The sequence below is a fragment of the Metarhizium brunneum genome, chromosome 5, assembly GCF_013426205.1.
Source record: "Metarhizium brunneum chromosome 5, complete sequence".
NCBI classification, from domain to species: domain Eukaryota; kingdom Fungi; phylum Ascomycota; class Sordariomycetes; order Hypocreales; family Clavicipitaceae; genus Metarhizium; species Metarhizium brunneum.
In genome coordinates this window covers 1,202,477-1,224,832 of record NC_089426.1, presented here as the reverse complement: position 1 = coordinate 1,224,832, position 22,356 = coordinate 1,202,477, and the positions used below count along the sequence as shown (strand labels likewise).

General features: G+C 33.2%; 5 protein-coding genes across 5 annotated transcripts; 2 read left to right on the top strand and 3 right to left on the bottom strand.

The window, feature by feature from the left end:
* Positions 1 to 18: 18 nt before the first annotated feature.
* SUB11 (Subtilisin-like protease 11) lies at positions 19 to 2,636 on the bottom strand (the record flags this gene model as incomplete). The annotated part of the gene is made up of 12 exons (XM_014685549.1): positions 19 to 300; positions 366 to 442; positions 503 to 563; positions 617 to 707; positions 761 to 1,018; positions 1,074 to 1,155; positions 1,223 to 1,361; positions 1,421 to 1,517; positions 1,567 to 1,947; positions 2,008 to 2,162; positions 2,236 to 2,455; positions 2,533 to 2,636. 12 exons carry the CDS (start codon positions 2,634 to 2,636, stop codon positions 19 to 21), a joined length of 1,947 nt encoding a protein of 648 aa, XP_014541035.1.
* Positions 2,637 to 4,225: 1,589 nt separating this feature from the next.
* alp1_3 (Alkaline protease 1) lies at positions 4,226 to 5,410 on the top strand (the record flags this gene model as incomplete). The annotated part of the gene is made up of 1 exon (XM_014685548.1): positions 4,226 to 5,410. One exon carries the CDS (start codon positions 4,226 to 4,228, stop codon positions 5,408 to 5,410), a length of 1,185 nt encoding a protein of 394 aa, XP_014541034.1.
* Positions 5,411 to 6,160: 750 nt separating this feature from the next.
* On the top strand, positions 6,161 to 7,159 carry alp1_2 (Alkaline protease 1; the record flags this gene model as incomplete). Its single annotated transcript, XM_014685547.1, has 1 exon — positions 6,161 to 7,159. The coding sequence occupies one exon, from the start codon at positions 6,161 to 6,163 to the stop codon at positions 7,157 to 7,159; it is 999 nt and encodes a 332-aa protein (XP_014541033.1).
* Positions 7,160 to 8,811: 1,652 nt separating this feature from the next.
* G6M90_00g084700 (uncharacterized protein) lies at positions 8,812 to 10,548 on the bottom strand (the record flags this gene model as incomplete). The annotated part of the gene is made up of 2 exons (XM_014685546.1): positions 8,812 to 10,122; positions 10,186 to 10,548. 2 exons carry the CDS (start codon positions 10,546 to 10,548, stop codon positions 8,812 to 8,814), a joined length of 1,674 nt encoding a protein of 557 aa, XP_014541032.1.
* A 9,227-nt stretch (positions 10,549 to 19,775) lies between these two features.
* Positions 19,776 to 19,967, bottom strand: G6M90_00g084690 (uncharacterized protein; the record flags this gene model as incomplete). The annotated part of the gene is made up of 1 exon (XM_066131253.1): positions 19,776 to 19,967. One exon carries the CDS (start codon positions 19,965 to 19,967, stop codon positions 19,776 to 19,778), a length of 192 nt encoding a protein of 63 aa, XP_065987351.1.
* Between the last annotated feature and the right edge of the window lie 2,389 nt (positions 19,968 to 22,356).

Below are 22,356 nucleotides of genomic sequence, written 5' to 3'. Positions count from 1 at the left end.
TTCTTTTGCTCCTCATGCTTAGAGAGTTCCAGCCCTGCACTGATTTTGCGCATCGGTGGCTTCCTTGTGGCAAAATTCAACTACGTCGCGACCATCGTGATTGTCTTTTTGAGTGTGGTTGCACTCTCTAAACTTGTCGTTCGCAAGCTTCTTGCATTTCGCAAAGCCGGCTGGGTCAGTGACCTTTAGCGCGCTGGCCACGTCTCCCTTGTACTTGTCGATGAAGTTGGCGCTAAGATTATTCATGAGTTCCTCGGCCTGTTCTTCAGCCTTGCCCGGATCTTGCTCAGCCGTTTTGACCTGGCACCGGAGAAATTAGCACAAGTCGCAATTGTGTTTTGTGGTGCAAAAAGTTGTCAACATACCCATTTCTTGCCTGCGCTGACCATCTTGATGGCGGCAGCCGAGACTTCACGCTTCTTTTTGTCGTCGAGGTCCTTGGCTGTAGCAAAAGAATCAGCGTTTAAACGCCCCGGTCATGACCTTGAAGTGGGAATCTTACCAGAGGATAGGATATTCTTCTGCTCGTCAATCTTGACCATGAGGGCCAGAATCTCAAGAGCCTTAAACCACGGATTAGTATGAGTGTGCGGGTGAATTGCGTGATGCAACTTACATAGAGACGCGCAATGTCATAATCAGGAGCCTCCGGGCTGTCTTCCAGGTCACTGAAGCCTGGGACCACGTCGTATTCATCCAGTAGGGGACTAGTAAAGCGGTCAGCAGGTCTCACAGCCCCGAGTGGTAAATCTGGTCTTACCCGTATGCATAGTCGTGCTTGCAGGCATAGCTCTCAAACTTGTCGGCCCACGACTTGACCTGGCTAAGCACTGCTTCTGCAGATCCAAACGAAATGCTTTTGGGGGACCCTTCCTTATCGTCCATAAAGATAGCCAACTCGCCCTCATAGATGAGGGACACATCAACATTGGTGTGCTTGTTGACTTCTTCCATGCCCTTTTTAACGTCGACGCTCAAGTCACCCTTAACACCCCAGAAGCTCAACGCAGCCTCGGCACTAAATGGGAAGAAAGATTAGTACTGTTCGTCAGTTGTAACGCGGTAAGACTTACTGTGCTTTCACGTCCGTTGCTTTTGTGTCATCCTTGAAAGTAAACGTGACTCGAGCAACCATCTTGCCGCCAGTCTTAAAGCCTGATTATTTTTTGCCTTGGTTAGTAAATAAGCTAAAAAGCCGCAAGATAATAAATGGAAAACATACCATGAATCCAGCGGTCTCCAAAGTCCTTGGCAAATCTTCCGGGCTTATATCTCGCCGTGTTAAACTGGAATCCGCCAGGTTGACTCAACTGTCTCTCAACATTGATAACAGCCACATATGTTAAGCTGTTCTTATTGAGCTATAACTAAATATTAGCCTTACTACTACTATATAAGTTGGGAATTTTAGGCAACTCACCTTGGCCTGGTTCAGGTAGTTACCATGGACAGAAGCACTCTGGCCCCAACCCGAGATAGCGGCGCTACCGCTAACGCCGACAGTCTGCAGGTACGTGCTGCAGTACATGTTAGTCCACTGCGAACCTCGATATAGAAGTTACATACTTGTAGTCTTCGACAAACTTATACTCCTTGCGTAGAGTGCCTGGGCAGTTTGGGTCGTCGGCGCGAGACTGCAGGTTGTTGGACTCAAGCAGCTTCTTCTTTTCCTCTCTCTGCTTCTTTCTCTCCTCCTTCAACTTTTTCAATCCTTCAATAATACGGTTTTTAACCTCGTCGGGCTTGGGGGTCTTAAAGTACTCTGCCGCATCGACACCCTCAAAGTCGCCGACGTCGGTGGTGGGAGGCGTAAAGTCGAAAACAATCTCATTTTGAGCCGCGTCATTGCCGGCTCCTGCAGCCGGTGCATCTGCCTCGGCTCTCTTCTTGTTTTCAGGCCAGATGACGGCGTCAACAATTCTTCCCTTTTCCAGGAAAGTATTATAACTGATTCCGAGTTAGGATCTCCGCCCTTTTGGACGAGGAATGATTTCAAGAGCCACTTACCCTTGTCCTCTAGTCAAGAGGCCAACGCCATTGTTTTTATTCTGGTTGCCCACACTTTCAGGGGGAGTGTCGACCTTGTCTGGCTTGTCGCCCTGGACTTCCTCTCGTTTATCAATCTCAAGGGTATTCCTTTTATCCTCTTCCACAAAGTCAACCTGGATTAAAAAAACGAGTTAGCTTTTCACAGACAGGCTCTATACGGATAGTGGTAGGTAATGTAATGCTTACGTGCTCGTGGTCTTTAATCTGCTTGAGCACTTCGTCTGAGAATTTGCCCGAGTAGCCGTGAAAACCAATAGATTCTGAGCGATAGGTATGTTTAACACCCTTTTCTTGGCCATTGCCGCCGTCCCTGCTGTTTAGGCTGCCCTTGTGTATTTCATTGACCCAGTCAAGATGCTTATCAAGATGCTCATCTTTTAAGCCTTGCTTGAGAACCACAATATGGCTATATAAAACAGTTAGCATCAAGAGTTGTGCGACCGCGTGAACAAATATTCTGCCAAGGTAGACTGATTCTCTTACCCCATTTCTTGGGTCGCGCCAGCGTCCTTCCCAGTGTCTTGTGGTGCTGCTGCTGCGCTTTGAAGCAGAGCAGACGCCACAAGCGACCAATGCATAAATTTCATTGTGCTGTTTCTCTAAAGCTCGATGTAAATCTAATTGAAGGTTGGAAAAGACTGTTGATAGATAAAACAACAAGCGTCAAAGAAATAGATTGGAGTGTTAGGAAGTGAGCTTTTATAGACACAGCCAAAGCGGAAGTCAATATCAAAACCATCCAGGCCCTGACCAGCCTGGCCACTTCTTGGTGACGAAACCACTGAGGTTCCTACATCCCAGTGTAATGTCAAACATGCTCCATAGTCCTCGAATATGCATTCATGCTAGCTTTGCTGTGGTGCCACTATTGCTTCCTAGTTGCGGCATTATCATGCGCTGGCTAGTACGTAAAGCTTATCGTAAAAGTCAATTAACGCTAAGATTCCTTTTTTGTTTATTGCTTGGCTCTAACGATGTCGTGATATTATTGACATTGTTCCAGGTGTTCCCTGCTCGAGTTTTTCAAGCAATCAGACCACTGCCTCTTATGCTCGAGGTTGCCAATCTATCTGAACACTGCCTTTTATTATGCTTAAGTCGCCGGCTAATGTACAGACCACTCATAATGTCGGGTGGTAGATGTTCGGATAGGGATGATCCTAGCCTGATGCTACATAACCAGACTACTATTAACAAAGAAGACCAGTTGACTGTTCCCACTTTTATTGCTCGGCAGTTGACTGTTCCTACTTTTATTGCTCGGCAGTTGACTGTTCTCACTTTTATTGCTCGGCAGATGGCCTGACCTTTTTAGCTCGCATTGTAACTAGAATCTCCTGCAATATAAGCTAATAACTAGGACGCTAGTATGGAGCAGTGCTGTTTCATATCTAGGGTGTAACCACGGGTACCCCTGGGCACCCGTGGGTATCTAAGTTTTTCTGGGGTTATTCGTGGGCTACATAACCTTATTATAGATAAGAAGCTGGGTCTTATGTAGGTACCTAAAGCTACCCAAAATTACTACTGTGTAGCCAACTTCACTAACAAGCTCCTACATCACCATGAATTGCAGTATCACTTGTCGTTGTGGGCGTAATTAGTCTTCTGCTATCTCGCAAGCTTGTATTTCAGATTAAACTACCGTTCTTTTACAGTACTGTCAGCCAGTAACTGTCACAATACTGGCAAAAAACGTCTACTTAATTTATTGCCTCACAACGATACAATCTGGATCTTCGCCATCACTCTTAGCTAATTCCTATTGACTCCTTGTCCTGCGAATATTTCGTTGCGTCCTCCCTCTACTGTACCGCACGCCTGTCGTATTCCCAGCATCTATGACTTTAGAAGGTCTACCTGGCTGTTGCTGGGCTGGGATGGGCCAGGTACTTGCGGCCGAAGTGGTTACCCCCGGTCCTAGTAGCATTGCGCATGATGAGACGAGGCGCATAAAGAGTTCACAGCTATCAATGCCGAAGGGTCGGAAAAGGGAACGGCACTCCAAATTAATTAAGCAAATGAAGACCAAAAGGATTCTGTCATTTCCGAGGAGCTCTCGTGTAACAGCATCCAACACGCACATAGAAGAAGTATATAAGCGTGGTTGCAGTGGGAAGTGCAATTTTAAAACGTGTAATTACTATCTCAAGTTTATTAAAACCTTCTTTATAAAATGCACATCTCAATCACTCTCGCTTTATTCTTTGGGCTGACTTCAGCTCGAGTGGCTCATGCACCTGTTGTCGAGTCGCAGATCGACCAACCTGAATCTGTCATCAATGACAATACCCTCGCGCCTCTTGAACTAGCTTTAGGACTGAAAAACCATGTAAAGCTAGCAAAGAGATCTCTACAAACGCAGACCAGTGCCCCATGGGGTCTAAGAGCTATATCTCACCGAAGTCCGGGAGACTTTTATGAAGGATTTCCGCCTCCTGAAAGCTCCAAGTACTACTACGATGATAAGGCCGGCGCCGGTACGTTCGCGTATATTCTTGATAGTGGTATTCGTACCACCCATGAAGAGTTCGAGGGCCGCGCAAAGGCTGCTCATAGTATCTATCCTGCTGATCAAACTATCCACGGGGATCATGGTACTGGAGTTGCTGGAATTATTAGTAGCAAGACCTACGGCGTTGCAAAAAAGGCGACTCTTATATCTATACATTTACTAGGACCAGATGGTTGCACAGGCAGTGAAGCAATCAACGCACTCCTCTGGGCTGCAGAGGATATACTCAAGAATTCCCGCAAGGATTCGTCAGTTATTAATTTATCCTTTGGGATCCCAAAATTACAGGCACTAAATACTTTTGTGGAAAGACTTATTATCGAGACCGATGTTCCGATAGTTGTTGCCGCCGGAAATGAGGCCGACGATGCTAGTAACCACTCTCCAGGATCTGCTGATGGAGTAATTAGCGTTGGCCACATTAACCAACAATGGGCTATTTCTGAGACATCAAATTTTGGATCAGCAGTGAGTATTCTAGCTCCTGGCGTTGGAGTGGAAACTACTGGTGCAGGGAGCGATACCAATATTATACGGGAAACTGGTTCCTCTTTTGCTACGCCTTATATCTCAGGTCTTATCTTGAATGCGATATCTATTCATGGTATCAAGGGTGCCGCTAATTTAAAGAAACATATTCTGGAGACGGCTATAAAAGACAAAGCTTGTATTCCTCCTGAAAAGGAGGACAAGAACAACAGGACGCCAAACTTGGTAGGGAACAACAACAACGCTGAGCAAGACAAAGAAAAACAGGAGGATGAACCCTCGTCTTCTAGGATGTTTTGCTGTAACGGGCTGCTGTCAAAGCTGGCTTGTGGTAGAAACAGGCCTATGAATGTGTAATAGAGGTTATAGTGACTAGATAGTAGCTAGGTAGGCTATTATAAGTAACTATATTAATCTCTAGTTAAACTTTCCTCTTTTTAGATTAGCTTTCTTTTCTCTTTTTGTACTTGGTATTTCTTTTATTCAACCAAAGGCTGTGTACAGAGTAGAGTAGATTTATTACGCCCGTTGGAGAAACTCCAAAAAGGGCAACTATAAACCTATAGCATGTGTACAGTCTAAAGCTCAGCTTCTGCCTCATTAAAGCCCCTGAGTCCTTGTTCTCCAGCTTTTGCTTTTACAATCTGTTCTCTTTCCTCGCTACGGTTTCTCGTGTTTTATCATTCTCCACAGCGGGCTTGCTTGGAGCTTATTCCCCAAGTGTTCAGGATCCTATCTACGACACGCTTTGAAGATCTCCTAGTATGGAAGACAGGGGGGTTTTAGCTTTTTATGCGCAGCTCTCTTATATAAAGTGATTCATGCGGAATCATGCCATACTTGCCCCCCTGTTCCTGGCAGCCTTACGTATATTAGCACAATGCGCATGAATAGTACACAGCCCTTAATTTCATATAGGTCCAAAAAAAAAAGGCGTCATGTAAAGAAGACTAAAGTGGGTTATCTCTTCACAAGCAGAGCTCTCTCTCTTATATAAGACGAACCAACTGATACAAGAACAGTCCCAAAAGCAGCTACAGTCAACACCTAGCCTTCAGCCGGCAATTTCTATCCATCGATTTCACAAACACCTACTATATTGCTTAGATGAAAACCTCAACGGCCCTCGCCGTCCTTTTTGGGCTGGCCTTGGCAGCGCCAGAAGGACCCAAGGCAACAGTTCAGAACAGGGCACCATGGAACCTCCGAGCCATCTCTCACCGATTCCCTCACAAGCTTCCATCGGTAACTGTGTTTCGGAATTTCGAGTATTACTATGATTTGTGGACCAATGGAAAGACGTATTATGCGTATGTAGTCGACACCGGTATTCGAACTACGCATCAAGAGTTCGAGGGCCGTGCTGAAAACCTTTGGACTGCCGTTAAGACTGCTACCGGGGAGGATGACTTTAGTGACGGGACCGGCCACGGAACTCACGTAGCTGGAATTATCGCCTCCAAGACCTACGGCGCGGCTAAGCAGGCTAGAGTGCTATCTGTCAAGGTTTTCGACGACAAAAACGATGCAACCACTTCCCAGATATTGGCAGGATTCAACCACGCTGCCAACGACATTGCGGACAAGGGCCGCAAGAATACTGCCGTGATTAACTGTTCTATGGGATCGGCTTCATCGCCAGCGTTGAAGCTTGCCTATGAGAGAGCCCATCATAGAGGTATATTAACCGTCACCAGCGCCGGTAATAATGCCCAGAGCGTTGGTGCAGCATCAGCCAGTTCTGCAAGTGGCTCTATAACGGTTGGATCTATCAATCAAGATTGGAGTATTGCGTCCCATTCCAACTACGGTCCTCATGTCAACATTTTTGCCCCAGGAGCGGATATTCTCTCCCTTTCACACAAGAGCGATTCTGCCACTGCCATCATGTCGGGCACTTCAATGGCTGCACCCCATGTCGCCGCCATAGTTTTGAACGCCATGGCAGTCCACTCACAAGAAAGCAGTCTGGTCGATTTCTTTCTCGAGACTACTGCAACGAGGGATAAGATTACAGGTGACCTTCGTGGCTCCCCAAACGTGCTTGTGAACAACAACAACGACAGGCAGGAGTCGTCGTGTGGCCAGCAGGACGACAGATGTTGAGAATTCCAGGCAAGGGAATTGGGGCAATTTGCGAGTGTGATGGGCTACTCACGAGGCTGTGGACCAGTCTGATGTGTGCAATGTGTCTATGACAGCAAATCTTATCCATTTCAGCTGTATAGTCAAGGAATTCTCTACGAAATTACTTTAAATGTAAATAGTTGTAGCTATCTGAATGCATTTAAGCCAAAATACTACGTCACCCCTTGTATTTTAGAGCGGTGGTGCAAGGGGTAGAATCATCTAAAGGCTGAGAGTCCGCAGGCCAAGTAATTCCTATAGCTATTATATTATCTACATAACTATTAAGGTACTTTTTTAAAGGAGATACTTCTTATACTTATTATAAGCATAATTACACAGAATTATATAGACTTGTGGTTTATCTTATAAGGATTTTGCTTAAAAACCTGTCGTTTTCTTAGCTTTTAGTCCCTCATCTTCATCTTCATATCATCTGGAGGAGACCTACAAAACAGGTAACTACGATTAAATAGCGCATCAATGTTACGACCCAGCACGTAGGCTGCAGGATGGGCCGGCTGCAAGAAGCCGCCGGCAAGGCTCGGAACCATTACACTGCTGAGCCACATTGATCACATATAAGTGGCCAATCTCTATTAAATCCATCTTCTCAGCGCCCAGCCTACCTAATATCTGTTATATTTGTATCTGAAAATGGATATAATAGATGTATTTAGGTGGATTTAGGGTAGGTATTAAGGTTTTCCCCTGAGCCGGTACTTCAACGGTCCGTAGTACTTATTTTTGTATAGAATTGCCTATTAAATCGAGGTGCCCCAAATTAGCAATGCCGATCACCCCACAACTAATTTTATAACCGCTGGTATTGGCCACAGCATCTGAAACTTGAAAGCAGGGCAGACCCTGACGATGGCTTTGACGCCCTCTTCAAACATCCATATTGACGAAGCAATAGTGCTCTTTTGCATAATAGTAGAAGTAAATTTATTGTCCATACTCCAGGCAAGCCGATACCGGTCGGGTATAAAATCTGGGTGGCGGCCGACTCAGGCTACTTCCTCAGGTGGTCGTTCCATTCCAAAGTCATTGGGCCAGTCGAGTACGAGGCATCCCAATACCAGAATTTGGCGCCAACTCAAGGCATTGTCGCAGACCTTGTCAATAGGCTACCTCGACCGCCGTCTCCTCAAGGACAATGCCTTTGTGCTTCTATTAAGCACGGCGGCTTACGATGGCTGGGAATCCCCTAAAGAGAAGCTTCATCATCGGCCGGCAAAGGCGTATACAAGTGTAAAGACAGCAAGAGTCCCATTTCAAGGGCAAGCTTGAGATTCCTCTATTAATTGACGCATACAACAACATGAATGGAGTTGATATCGGGCATCAATTACGGTCCACCAAGGTTAGACACCGAGGTTCTTCCTCCAGCTCCACAAGTTGTCTTGCGCACTAGGTCAATCTAATCTGCTCCAGTCTCTTCCCATGGGCATGTGGATAAGCCGGCAGGTTAAAATAATTCACAAATTTCATCGGATCTGCCTCAACCATAAAATCGCGACGCCGCCCAAAACAGCCACGATGATGCTCTCGCGCCACAGCCAAGAGGTATCTAGAAACGAACCAGTCAGAAACCATTCAGCCAATGACACTCATTGCAAAGGAACAGTTCAACCCGACTCGCCTGTAAGTCTACCAAAAATACTGCCAGAGCCGCCGCGCTCCGCCCTGTCCGTTCCTGCCTCCACGCACTCCCAGTTCCTCGCATCCTTTACCCCCCCGCGCCCCAAGTACGCCGCTCGCAGGGGCCACGCGCACAGCGGCCGCTGCGATTCCACCCCCGCAAAGACCGAGTCGTTGCGGAACTTAGTAGCGACAATCTTATCCGGCGCCGCGCCGCCCTCGACCCAGGCCATAATGGCCAGTATGACGTCGTGCTCGGGATCCGCGAACCCGGGGACCGAGTGGCTCGCCCCCGTTACGCTCTGCGTCCCGCCGCCAATGTACCACGGCGCCGCGGCCGAGCCCATGCAGTGCTCCATGCCGGGCACGTAGAAGAGGCGGTAAAAGTCGCCGACGCGGATGCCCCTCGGAGTCAGGGCGCGGTACACCCGGTCGTAGAAGTAGCGGCTGCTCCGCGCGGGAATCAAGTTATCCGCCAGACCGTGGTAGTGGATGAGCTTACCGCCCCGGCTCTGGAAGGGGGACAGGTCGAAGTCGTCGGCGGTCGCGGCCCCGGGGTCGACCCTCTCCGAGAGGAGCACGTCGCTGTACGCAAAGGCCGTGTAGTCCCAGGCGCTGTCGTTGTGCACCCAGTAGCGGAGGAAGTCGATGCCCAGGGTGGACGGCTGCGCGGAGAGGGCGGCCGCGTCGGCGCCGAGGGATATCCCCGGGAACACGAGCGCCTGCTTCGCGTCGAGGTAGTTGCTGTAGAGGCGTTCGGCCGTGTCGATCTGGGCAGCGGTCAGGCAGGCGGTCTTGTTGCCCGCGCAGAGGAGCCGGTTGAAGTCGAAGCTGCAGCCGTCGGGGTCGCTGACGATGCCGTCGCGCAGGCCGTCTTGCGCGTCGCACTGCCGGGTCATTTCGTCTGCGATGATGCGGAACAGGGGAGGGGGGATGTGATGGGGGCTGTTGGCCGGCGCGTTGGTCAGGCCCTGCTTCATGGTCCATGGCTGGAGGTGTGTCGTCCACCAGGCCGGCGCTCCGACGACGACGCCGTCGAACGCGTCGGGGTGAAGCTGGATCTCTCGGAGGCCTTGGCGGCCGCCGGTGGAGCAGCCGGCGTAGTAGGAGAATCGTATGGCCCCGGTGTAGTAGGACTGGACGATCTGCTTTGTGGCCGTGACGGAGCCGTGCATGGCTCGGTGGCCCCAGTTGATGAGCTTTTCTGGCTGGTGCAGGCCCCATTTCCCGTCAGTCGGCGCAGAACTGTGCCCGGTATCCGTGGACATTGTTGCGAATCCGTATTGGGAGAATATGCCCTGTGATTTCGTGAGTAGACTGCTTTACAAGGACGTTGCTGCGGCGGCGGCGGCTTGACTGACCATGTCGATCCAGTTGATTCCGCCTCCAAAGCCGCCGTTGCCCGTGGCCAAAAAGCGTCCGTTCCAGTTCGTGGGGAGGAATACGCCAAAGTTGTACGAGGTATTTCCTGGGGTTTTCGTGTTGAATGATGCGGCGCAAAGCGCTGGGAGCCCCGTGGCGTTGCGTGGAAAGGGGATGTTGGTAGCCGCATCGCCAAAAGCCCCGTCTTGAGGCACCTCTTCGACGTAATTGATCGATGTGCCTGGGATCGAATCCAAGATTGCCTCCAAGGTCGACTGCGAGCACTTTGATTGACTGCCGTGGCACCCACCGCCCAGAAAGATGCCGGCCAAGATTGGCAGCGCAGCGCGTGACGTGCGCATGGTGTTGACCAAGGTGGCAATGCAAGACTCGACCAATATTGAAGCACCTCCGGCGTTGGGCGAGTGGTCTTGAGATGGTTTCTCTCAGGAAATTAGATGCCAGGCGTCGCCTTGATGGCATTCCAATACTTAAAGGCTGGATACTCGTGCGGAAGACGCGGCATCAATTGCCGATGGAGAGAGCCGGTCGTCACTTGGACCAAAACTGCCTAGTCGTAACGGTGCAAACGAACTTGTACAAACAGGGCTTCTATGACATGCCTAATTCATCAAGTAAATTTCTCGGCAACGAATCGGGAGTCTATTAGCCGAGTCTTTGGAAGACACGCCGCAGTCGACGACAAAAAGACCAATAGTTGTCGCGCATCCTTAGACTTTGACTTGTACTGCAATCCTTATAGCTACCAGACCCAACTAGGTAGGTGGTTATAGTATAAGGAATGCTTTAGAAATGGTTTTGCATAAGATCCAGACTCACTGGCATTGCGAAACTGGTGAATACCACTACATGCGTCTTCAATGTTGGACCCCGTCTGCGTGCGTTGGCGTCAAGTCGGATCGGGACGCTTGGTGCATCGAATGTCCGGATCGGAAGTGGCGTCATTGCGGGGAACGGCGCCGGCTGTGGGGTAAACTCTCCCAGCTAAAAAGTCAATGCACCTCGTCATGGGTAATCGGCCCCTGGAGGTAGACAGTTACTGGGAAATTGCAGCAAATGCCGAACTGAGTAGCTGGCTTATGGCTCTATAAATCAGTGGGGGAGAGAAGGAAGACATCATTGATGTTTTAGTGGCAGCTAGTAAGGTCAGTACAAATTTTTTGGAGGCGCGGTCCCGCGGAGTTCTAACGTCGCGGGTCCCCGTGAACCTCGGCGCTACCGCCTTGTCGACTCCGCAACGACACGTCACGATGCAACTTCGGCCTCGGGGGACTGCGATAACCCCCATGTGCGGATCTTTGCCGGTTGAGTTTCTTAGTGTGCGATAGTTGGACCAATTATACTCGTCGGACATGTCCCCGGAGGTGACTGTTTGCCGCACCTAAGAGCTTACAACGTCCGCTGTAAGTGAGTCCCAAGGACTATAACTCTCTTCGCCGTATTACCGTTTATAATTTGTGTATCATGTTTCCTTGATTGGGGTTATAGACGTAGATCATATAATATACCTACACTCGTCTTGTAGTATACTACTCTATACATCTATAACGTCACAATATTATTACGACCCAGTTATAAGCTGTAGCGTAGGTTGCAGGTTAGGCCAGCTATATAAGCCACAAGATAGTACAGGCATAGTAAGTAATAGATTAATAGTTAAAATAAGCTATTAATAGGGGAAAGTTTACTAACTATTTAATAAACTTTAAATAAACTAATAATATATATATAATTATAATTTATTAAAACTTTAATAAATAATAAATAAATATTATAATAAATAAAAACTCTTAAATTTATTTTATAAATAAACTTTAGTTTTTTAGCTTTTAATATAAATTATTATATTAAATAAGTTTTACTTATAACTTTTTAATTTTAATTATTTAATTATAATTTATAACTTATTATTAATATAATAATTAATTACTTAGATTAATTACCTTAATTATTTTATTAATATAAATTATAATTAGTTTATTTCTTAAAAATTTTAATTATTATATATTAAAAGCTTTTATTTAAATAATTATTATATTACTTAAGTAATATCTAATAATTATTAAAATAATACTTATAATATTTACTTTATTTAAGGTAATTATATTATTAATACTTTAAAAACCTTAAAGCTTTAAACCCTAAAACCTTATAATTAAACTTATATAATTATATTAATAAGTTAAGTAATTTAGCTTTAAATATTAAATACTTATATTAAAATAAAAAGACTTAAAAAAAATTATTAAGCTTAAAGTATTAAAACCTTATAATAATAACCTAAAAATACTTTAAAAATTCTTAATCTAGCTTAAAGTATACTATTAATTCTACTTAAATAAATTAATTAATATATAAGTAAAAGTATTATATATTAAAAAATATATAATAAATATTATATTTATATAATTTAAATTAATTATATAAAATTATCTTATTAATATAAAAAATAATTAAAAAAATAAAATGAAAAAAATATTTATTAATTATAAAAAATTTAAAAAAATAATTAAAAAAATATTTAAATTAATTAATAAAATAAAAATTATAATTATTTATATAAATTAACTTAAATAAAAAGGATTTATATTAAATTATATAATATATTTTAAATAAGTTATCTTAGTATTAAACTAAGAAAATAAGCTACTTATATTAGCTTTTTTTAAAGAATTAAAAGAAAAAATTAAAAATAAATTATATAAAAAAAATATATTAAATAACTTTTTAAATTATATAATAATAATAATTTAAATTAATAATAAATAATATTAATAATATATATAAAAGTAATAAGAAAAAAAAACTTAAAACTTTATAAAAAAAAAAAATAATAAGTAAACTAAAAAAAAAAGTAAAAAAAACTTATTACTTATAATTATACTTTTAACTTTAAATAAATAAAGCTTAATATTATTAAAAAAAATAATAAAAAAAAAATACTATAATTATAAAAAACTAGGATATTTTATTAATAAATATAAGAAATCTAAGAAAAAATAAAAGCTAATATTAAAAAAAAATAAAAAATAACTTAATATTATTAATTAATAAAAAAATAAAGTTATTAAATTAAAAATAAAATATAAAAACCTTAATTAAACTTTTTATTATAATAATAACTATTATATTTATATAAATAATAAATAAAAAAAAAATAGTTTTTAAAAAAACTAAAAAAACTAAAAAAAATAATTATAAACTTTATAAAAAATAAGTTATAAGTAATTAAATAATTAATATAAAAAAAACTAAATAAATAATTAATAAAAAAAAAACTTTTATAATAATAAAATAAAAAGAATTTTATAAATTAAAATTATTAAAATATTTAAATAAAAACTTATATTAAGAAATTTTTAATTAAATATAATAATAAGTAAAAGTAAAAAAAATTTAAAGGAAATAATAATATAAAAAAAAGTAAAATATATAAATTTTTACCCTTTTTAATAAACTAAAAAATAAAATAAAAAAAATAAATATTAATAATAATAATATAATTTTAAATACTTTAAAATTATTTAAAAATAAATAAAATAAGAAAAAAATACTAATAAAGCTAATAATTAAATAAAAATAAGCTATATAATAATATTTTCTTATATTAATAAAAAAATATTTTATAATTTTTATTATTATAATAAATATTATTATAATATTAAGAAACCTAATATTATAATACCTAAAAAAAAAAAAAAAATAATCTTAAACTCTTATTAAAATATAAAAACTATATATAATTAATATAAGTATTATATATATTTATAATATATTAAGTATATTTTATAATTAAAGTATAATTAAATATATTTTTAATTAAAATAAAAAAATATTTAATTAAAATATTATACTTTAAATAAAAATTCTTAAAATAAAAAATAAAAATAATTAATAATAATTAAATAATAATTTTAAAATCTAATTTAAATATACTTATTAAATATTAAGCTTATATAAATCTTATAAATATATATAAATTAAATATATATTAATTATATATATATATAAAAAATAAGTAATAATATTAATATATATATAAAGAAAAAATTTTAATATATAAAAAAAAATTATTATTTAAATTATTTTAATATAAAATAAAAAATTATATAATATACTTATTATTAAATTACTTAAAATATATAATAAATAAAGCTAAAAAATAATATAAGTAATAATATAAAATATTAATAATATATAAATAAATATAATAAGTATTAAATATATTTAAATAAAAAAATTCTAAAAAAACTATAAAATTAATATATTATAATAAATAAAAGCTAAATAAATAATATTATAAATAAAAGTTTAACTTTAAATATAATAAAAAATATATAATAAATTATAATAACTTAAAATATAAAAAGTATAAAAAAATAAAAAATTAAATTTATAATTACTTATATTAAATATTTAATAATAAGTTTTATTTTAAGTACTTATAAAATAAAATTAAATTTATAAAATAATACTAAAAAATAAAATAATAAATTATAAAAAAATTTATTTTAAAAAACTTAAAAAATAAAATATATTATTTATAAAAAAGCTATAAGCTAATATAAAAAAAAAAATATTAATAACCTTTAATATAATTTAAAATAAATAAAATAATAAAATAATATTAAATATTAAAATTATAAAATATTATATTTATATACTTATAAATAATAATATAATAAGTAATTATATTTTACTTAAAGTTATTAATTATTATTAATTATTATAAAAATATAAAAAAATATTATATAAATTAATTAATATTAAAAAAAAACTTTTTACTTATAATAATAAAATTATTAATTAAAAAACTAATTATCTTAAAGTATAAATTTAAAGTTATTTAAAAGTAATTTAACTTAATATTATAAATATATTAAAATATAACTTAATATTAAAGTACTTATAATTATAAAAAAGTAACTTATTAATTAACTAAAAAATAAGCTAATTAAAGTAAAATAAAACTTTAAGTTAATAAAATTAATAAAATTTAAAAGAAAAAATAAAATTTTATTATAACTTAACTTATAAATAAAATTCTAAAAAAAAAAAACTTTTAAGTAAATTATTTAAAAATTAATAATAATAAATAAATAATATAAAAATAATAAGTATAAAAAAAAATAATTAGATTTATTATAATAATTTTAATAATATTATAAACTAAAATATAAATAATAATAAATAATAAAAAAATAAAAGCTAAAATCTAAAAAATTATTATTATTTTAAGAAAAAACCTTATAAATATAAATAAAAAACTTAAAAAAAAAAATAAAAATAAAAATAATAAAAATAATAAAAGCCTAATAATAAAAAAAAAAAACTTAAAAATATTTTTAAAAAATATTAAAAATATAAAAAATTATTTATAAAAAAATTAAAAATTAAATTATTTAAATATAATTAATAAAATTATAAAATTAAATTAATAAATAAAAAGTTAATAATATTTTATAAAATTTATAATTTAAATATAAAAAAACTTAAAATATTATAAAAATATATTAATAAAATATTAATAAAAAGCTATATTAAAGTATTAATATTAAAAACTAAATACTTAATTATATTTATTTTAAAAAAAAATAAAAAATTATAATTAATAATAAATTATTAATAATTAAATATAATTATTATAAAAAATAAAATATTATTATTATTAATATTAGAATTATAAAACTAATTATATAATATAAATTAATTTATTATAATAAACCTAAAAAAAATATATAATTTAATTTAAATAAAAAAAAGTTATAAATAAATAATAGCTTTTAAAATAAAATTTAAATTATTTAAATATTTAATAATATTAATAAAACTTATTAATATATTAATAATATTTTAAAAAATAATTAATAATATATTATAAAAATATTTAAATAACTTTATAATAATATATTTTAATAATATATTAATTTTCTTAAAAACCCTAAAAAACTATAAAATATATATATATATAATATTAAAAATACTATAAAATATTAAACTATTACTTAAATTAATAAAATATAAGTTTTATATATAAAAAGTAAACTTTTTAAAATATATAATATAATTAAATAAAATATAAATAAAAAAAATAAAAATTAAGGTAATAAAAAACTAATTAATATTAAAAAATATTAAGAATATATAAAGCTTTAAAGGCTTTATAAACTATTATAAAAAATTTATTAAAAGCTATAATAAAATTATAATACTTTTAAATAAATTTATTAAAAAAAATAAATAATAAAATTAAAATAATAAAGTATAATATACCTTTAATAAAATTAAAAACTAATTTATTAAACTTTACTTTAAAAGTATAAATTAAATAAAAAAATAATAATAAAAAACTATATTTTATTATATTTTACTTAAAAAAACTTTATAAAGTAAAACTTAATTATTTTATTTATAATAAAAAATTCTTAGTAATTATTAATACTTTTAAGAAATTTAAATATTATTTTATAAAAAGTAAATATAAAATTAAGGTATATATTAATTATAAAAATATTTTTTATTTTATAATAATATAATAATTAAATAAATAATAAATTTAATAAGTTAAATATTTTTTAGAATTTAATTATAAAATTATTTATTAAAAAAAATTTAAAAATAAATAAGTAAATATTTTAAGTTAAAAAAGTAATTATAATATAAAAGTATTTATAATAATAAGATAACTCCTTAAAATTAATATAAATAATAATTTTTAATAAAAATAATTAAATATTATACTAAAAGTATAAAATAAAAATCTAGTATATAAGAAAATCTAATAATAAATAAAAAAAAAAGTTAGGTTTATAAATATGCTAAAAAAATATTTTATAAAACCTAGAATTATTTTAAAATATTATAAAAAAACTTAAATACCTTTAAAATTATAAGAAAAATATATTAAAAAAATATATAAATATTTAGTTTATAAATATTAAGAAATTTATAAAATATTAAATAAAATATAATAATAATATAATTTTTTAAAAATTAAAAAGATAATTAAAAAGATTATTAATAAATATATATAATATAAAAAAAGTAAAGCTTTATAATATAAGCTATATAAAAAATTATAACTATTATTAGTATTAATATAATTATAAAAATTAATAGCTTTTAATTATATTATAAAGCTACTAATATTAAAAAAACTAATAATTAATATAAAATATAATAATATATTTATAATTATAAATAAACTTATAAAATATAAATACTTTTTATTATATAAAAAAGTAAATAATATAAAAAAACTTATATATATATTTTTATAAATAATAATAAGTAATTATAAGCTATTAAAGGAAATTATATTAAATAAAAAAAGTATATTTACCTTTAAATTTTAATAAGTATTTATAATATAACTTAAAATAAATTATAAGTTAAGTATTATATATTATTTATAAATAAATAAATAAATAAAAAAATTAAATTAAATACTTAAATAATATTTATAATATTATATTAATTATTAATAAAATAATTAAGTTAAATAATTATTTATAATATAATTAGCTTATAATAACTTAATATTAAAATTAATAAAGTAAATATTAGTTTATATTAATTATAAATTTAATCTTAAAGTATTTTAAATATAATATAAAAAATTATAAATAAAATAAGTAATATTATAAATAAATAAATTAAAAAAATTATATAAAAAAATATAATATAAATTAAAATTTATATAAAATAAAATAATATAATATTATAATTATAAAAAATTAAAAAAATTAATTTTTAAGAAAAAAAATATAATTTACTTACTTTAATAAAATATTAAAATAATATAATTAAGTAATAAATTAAATTATAAAAAATTAAGATTATTTATTATTAAAAAATAAATATTAATAAATAATTATAAACTTTTATTATTAAAAATTATAAGAAATTATTTTATAATATATATTTTACTTCTTAAAAAAGTATTAAATAATATATTAATAAAAAAAAATATTAAAGTTATAAATAAAATAAAATATAAAATAAAATAAATTCTAAATATAAAAATAAAAAATAAAATATATTAATATTTTATTAAATAAAAAAACTATAAAAATAAGAAAAATATATAAAAACTTATAAAATACCTAAAAAATTACTAATACTTATTATAATAATATTACTAATAGCTTATAATTTAATATTAAGTAAAGCGCTTTAGTCTAAAATATTAAAGGTACCTTAGTTTTAAGTATTTTAAATAGCCTTAAACTTTTATTATTAAATTTACTTTAATTTATACTTTTAAGCTTTTTTTTTTCTTTTTTTTTTAATTTATATTTTTTATTTTCTTTAAAAAAGTAAAGTTATAATAAGTTATTTTTAGATTTTTCTTATATAAATAATAATATATATACTAAAAATATATTAAATAATTTAAAGCCTTATTTATTTTTAATTAAGCTTTATAATACCTTTTAATTAATAGTTTTTTTATTAATTTTTTCTTTTTTTTAAGCTAATAAAATTTCTTAATAATATAATTTACTAGAATATATTAGTAATATATATTATAATAAGAAAATCTTATATATATAATTTATTATAAAAGTATAAAAATTATTATAAAAATAACCTAAAAAATAATAAAAAGTATAATAATTAATACTTTTAATAATTTAATAAAAACTTTTTTTTTTAAAATAATAATTATAAAGTAATACTTTAAAACCTTATTTATAAATAAAAGTAATAATTATAATATAATTAATAATAAAATAAAATTTTTTAGGTTTTTTTATATAATTAAATATAATAAAAAAAAATATTATAAAAAAATAAAATATTTATAACTAATAAAAAAAAGAGTAAATAAGATTATTTATAAAATAAAGCTTAGGTCTTAAAAGTAAAACTATAAAAAAGGGGATATTATATTATAACCTAATTATAAGCTATAATATAAGTTATAAGTTAAGCCGGCTATATAAGCTATAAAATAATATAAGTATAATAAGTAATAAATTAATAATTAAAATAAGCTATTAATAAGAAAGAGTTTATTAACTATTTAATAAACTTTAAATAAACTAATAATATATATATAATTATAATTTATTAAAACTTTAATAAATAATAAGTAAATATTATAATATATAAAAACTCTTAAATTTATTTTATAAATAAATTTTAGCTTCTTAGCTTTTAATATAAATTATTATATTAAATAAGCTTTACTTATAACTTTTTAACTCTAATTACTTAGTTATAATTTATAACTTATTATTAATATAATAACTAACTACTTAGATTAATTACTTTAGTTGTTCTACTAATATAAACTACAACTAGTTTATCCCTTGGGAACCTTAGCCGTTACAAATATTATGGCTACTGCGCCGCAGGAGCTGTCCTGAGGGACAAATGACATTGCTGCACTATCAGATGTATTGGAGGCCACGTCTGGTAGTTGCGACTAAAAGCTAAGAGGTAACGTTCCCGCGTCAGGGGCTTAGCAATAGTAGAGGATGTACCAGGGACACACTCTGACAGGTATTATCTAGAAGGACAGGTCATAATATCTGTTCAGTGGGTTCCGTCAACTCTCTCCCTACCGCCGCCTTGGCAGGTCAGTTAGGACTTGATAAAACAGCAGTAGCGAACTGTGAATATCTTCTGGGCAGAGATCTTGGACGGTACAATTTTCGCTGGCATCGGCATCCCCATGGTCGGCAAACATGTCAATCCTCAGCAGAGATATCATGCCCGCTGCACTCCCCAGATTCGGCCGGCGTGTTATCATAATAAGTCCGTCTATTCGCCGCTGTATACATGAGCGCTATATGCATACAACTAACCTAATAGGGTTAAGAACTTTATAACTTATATCTTTTAGTATATTTTATATATAAAAAAATAAAAATATGTTATTTTCCTTTATACGCCTAATAACCTTTAATTTTAACCTTTAATTTTAACCTTTAATTTAGGCCTTTAATTTAGGCCTTTAATTTAGACTTTTAATTTAGGCTTTTAATTTAGGCCTTTAATTTAGACCTTTAATTTAGGCCTTTAATTTTAACCTTTAACTTTAACTTTTAATTTTAACCTTTAACTTTAACCTTTAACTTTAACCTTTAACTTTAACCTTTAATTTAGGCCTTTAATTTAGGCCTTTAATTTAGACCTTTAATTTAGGCCTTTAATTTTAATCTTTAATTTTAACCTTTATTTTAGGCCTTTAATTTTAGCCTTTAATTTCAGCCTTTAATTTAAGCCTTTAATTTATAAGTAAATATCACGATTTCTACTTAATTACACAAAACTTACATAAAAGGGTGTGGTAGCCTAGATATATGTGTATTATCTTATAGAGTAATATAGGTTATAGCGCTTATATATATAGCGGCGAATAGACGGACTCGTCATAATAGGTCTGCCTATTGCGTGTCGCAATATTGACACCCTCTGACGTAGTTGTATGTTGATCTTCAGTAATGCCAACGCTTTGTTTCGCCTTTAAACGCTGCCAGTATAATCGTTTTCGTCTTGCCTGTTGACGACGTTGATGTTGCACACCGGAATCCTTTTTTCAATCGTCCACAAACCAGAAACGCATTGTGGCTACTTGGCAAGATTTACCCCTGACTTGGATAAAGTGCAGACTGGGTGGGTTAGGGTTCTTGGGATGCGCTAACTTAATTAGGAAATTGCCACGCTACACTAACCCGGCATAGGAAATTGTCATGCTTTGCTCTACCCTACGCCTGTCTTTTGACGGTCGAAGTTTCCCAACAAAGATGCACGCACACGATAATTTCAGGGTAATTAAATATTTTTTTTATGTTTATTAAGTATAAATCTATATATTACGGCTATTAAAACAGCCAAAAACCGGCTATAGTTGTGATGCTGTAGTCGCAGTTTGCCTACTAGAAGGCCCGAGAATAGCTCAGCTGCGCTCTGGCCTCCTATCGACAAGCTGCAAATAGTAGAACCTAATAACAAGTAAGATTAGCAGCGGCGAGCTCAAGAGCTTTTTGAGCTCTTCTTTTCTTGTTCTTTCTTCTCTTTCTTTTTTAGCTTTGGATACTCGTAGTAGTTGCCTAGCTACTTATTAATATACTTGCTTGGACCGTTACATTTCTCCTCAAAGAGGCCGAGAGGAATAATACTAGATCCAGATACTATTACTCTGCTTACAAGCGATTATCTATATCTTTGTATTATATACCGGGGCTAAAATTAGATACCACTATGTTTTTCTTGAGTATAGTTAGTTAACATTTTATCTATTTTGGCCTATTTTTTCGTAGTTTTGTAGGGGTTTGAACTATAACTGTTATTTGTGATAAATTAGCGGGAGAGTGTGCAATTAAAACGGCGCTAAAATGTTAGATACACCGGGGTTATTCAGATTCACGATAGGTTATATAATAATCGATTTATAATCGTATTAATTTATTGTTGTGTTATTCTGTGTTTTTTTCTGGAAGCGGGGTTGGGCTGTAGCCCAACTCTTGATATTTACCTCAGCCATAATATCTATTGCAATAGGCAGGGTTTGTTTTTATTACTCTACTAGACCTCGTCAATTTACTCCCCAGCGCCAATTTAACACTAAAATGCAGAGTTCAGCTATAATAATAGTAGCGTGTAGCGGTGCAACTTAGCAGGGGAGATAAAGTTTCCCCGCCTAATAAGGATATATAAAAAATATAAGTATTAATAAAGATAATAATTAATTTTTGACCTTAATAACAAACCTAACCCTGGTAGTAATTTAAGTGGGATATCGTGAAATCTAACAATATATAAAATTTTGGCGTGGGTCCTTTTGTGACAGTATCCACATCACTTCTAATACTAGCCCATAAGAACTTCTCCGTAACGTGGCAGTTCTAATATGCGGGACTCCCGGAAATGCTCCGGAGATGCTTTTTTTCTCTCCTTGATCCACGCACACGGATACTAATGTTGCTTCATAAGATCGTCAGCAATTCTGACAAAGTACCATGCGTCTCCAGTTTTTCATCTTCCAGGGCAGACCTCGCCGTAGGTCGTGTCAGTTTCACGTGGGGACTCGAACAGGTCGAGTGGTCGGAATGTTATGCGAGCCAATAAATCCGCCTGACATGACTGCGTCGCATTTTCAGTTGAGCGGGAGCCTCGCCAAAGGTCGGCTTGTTCCT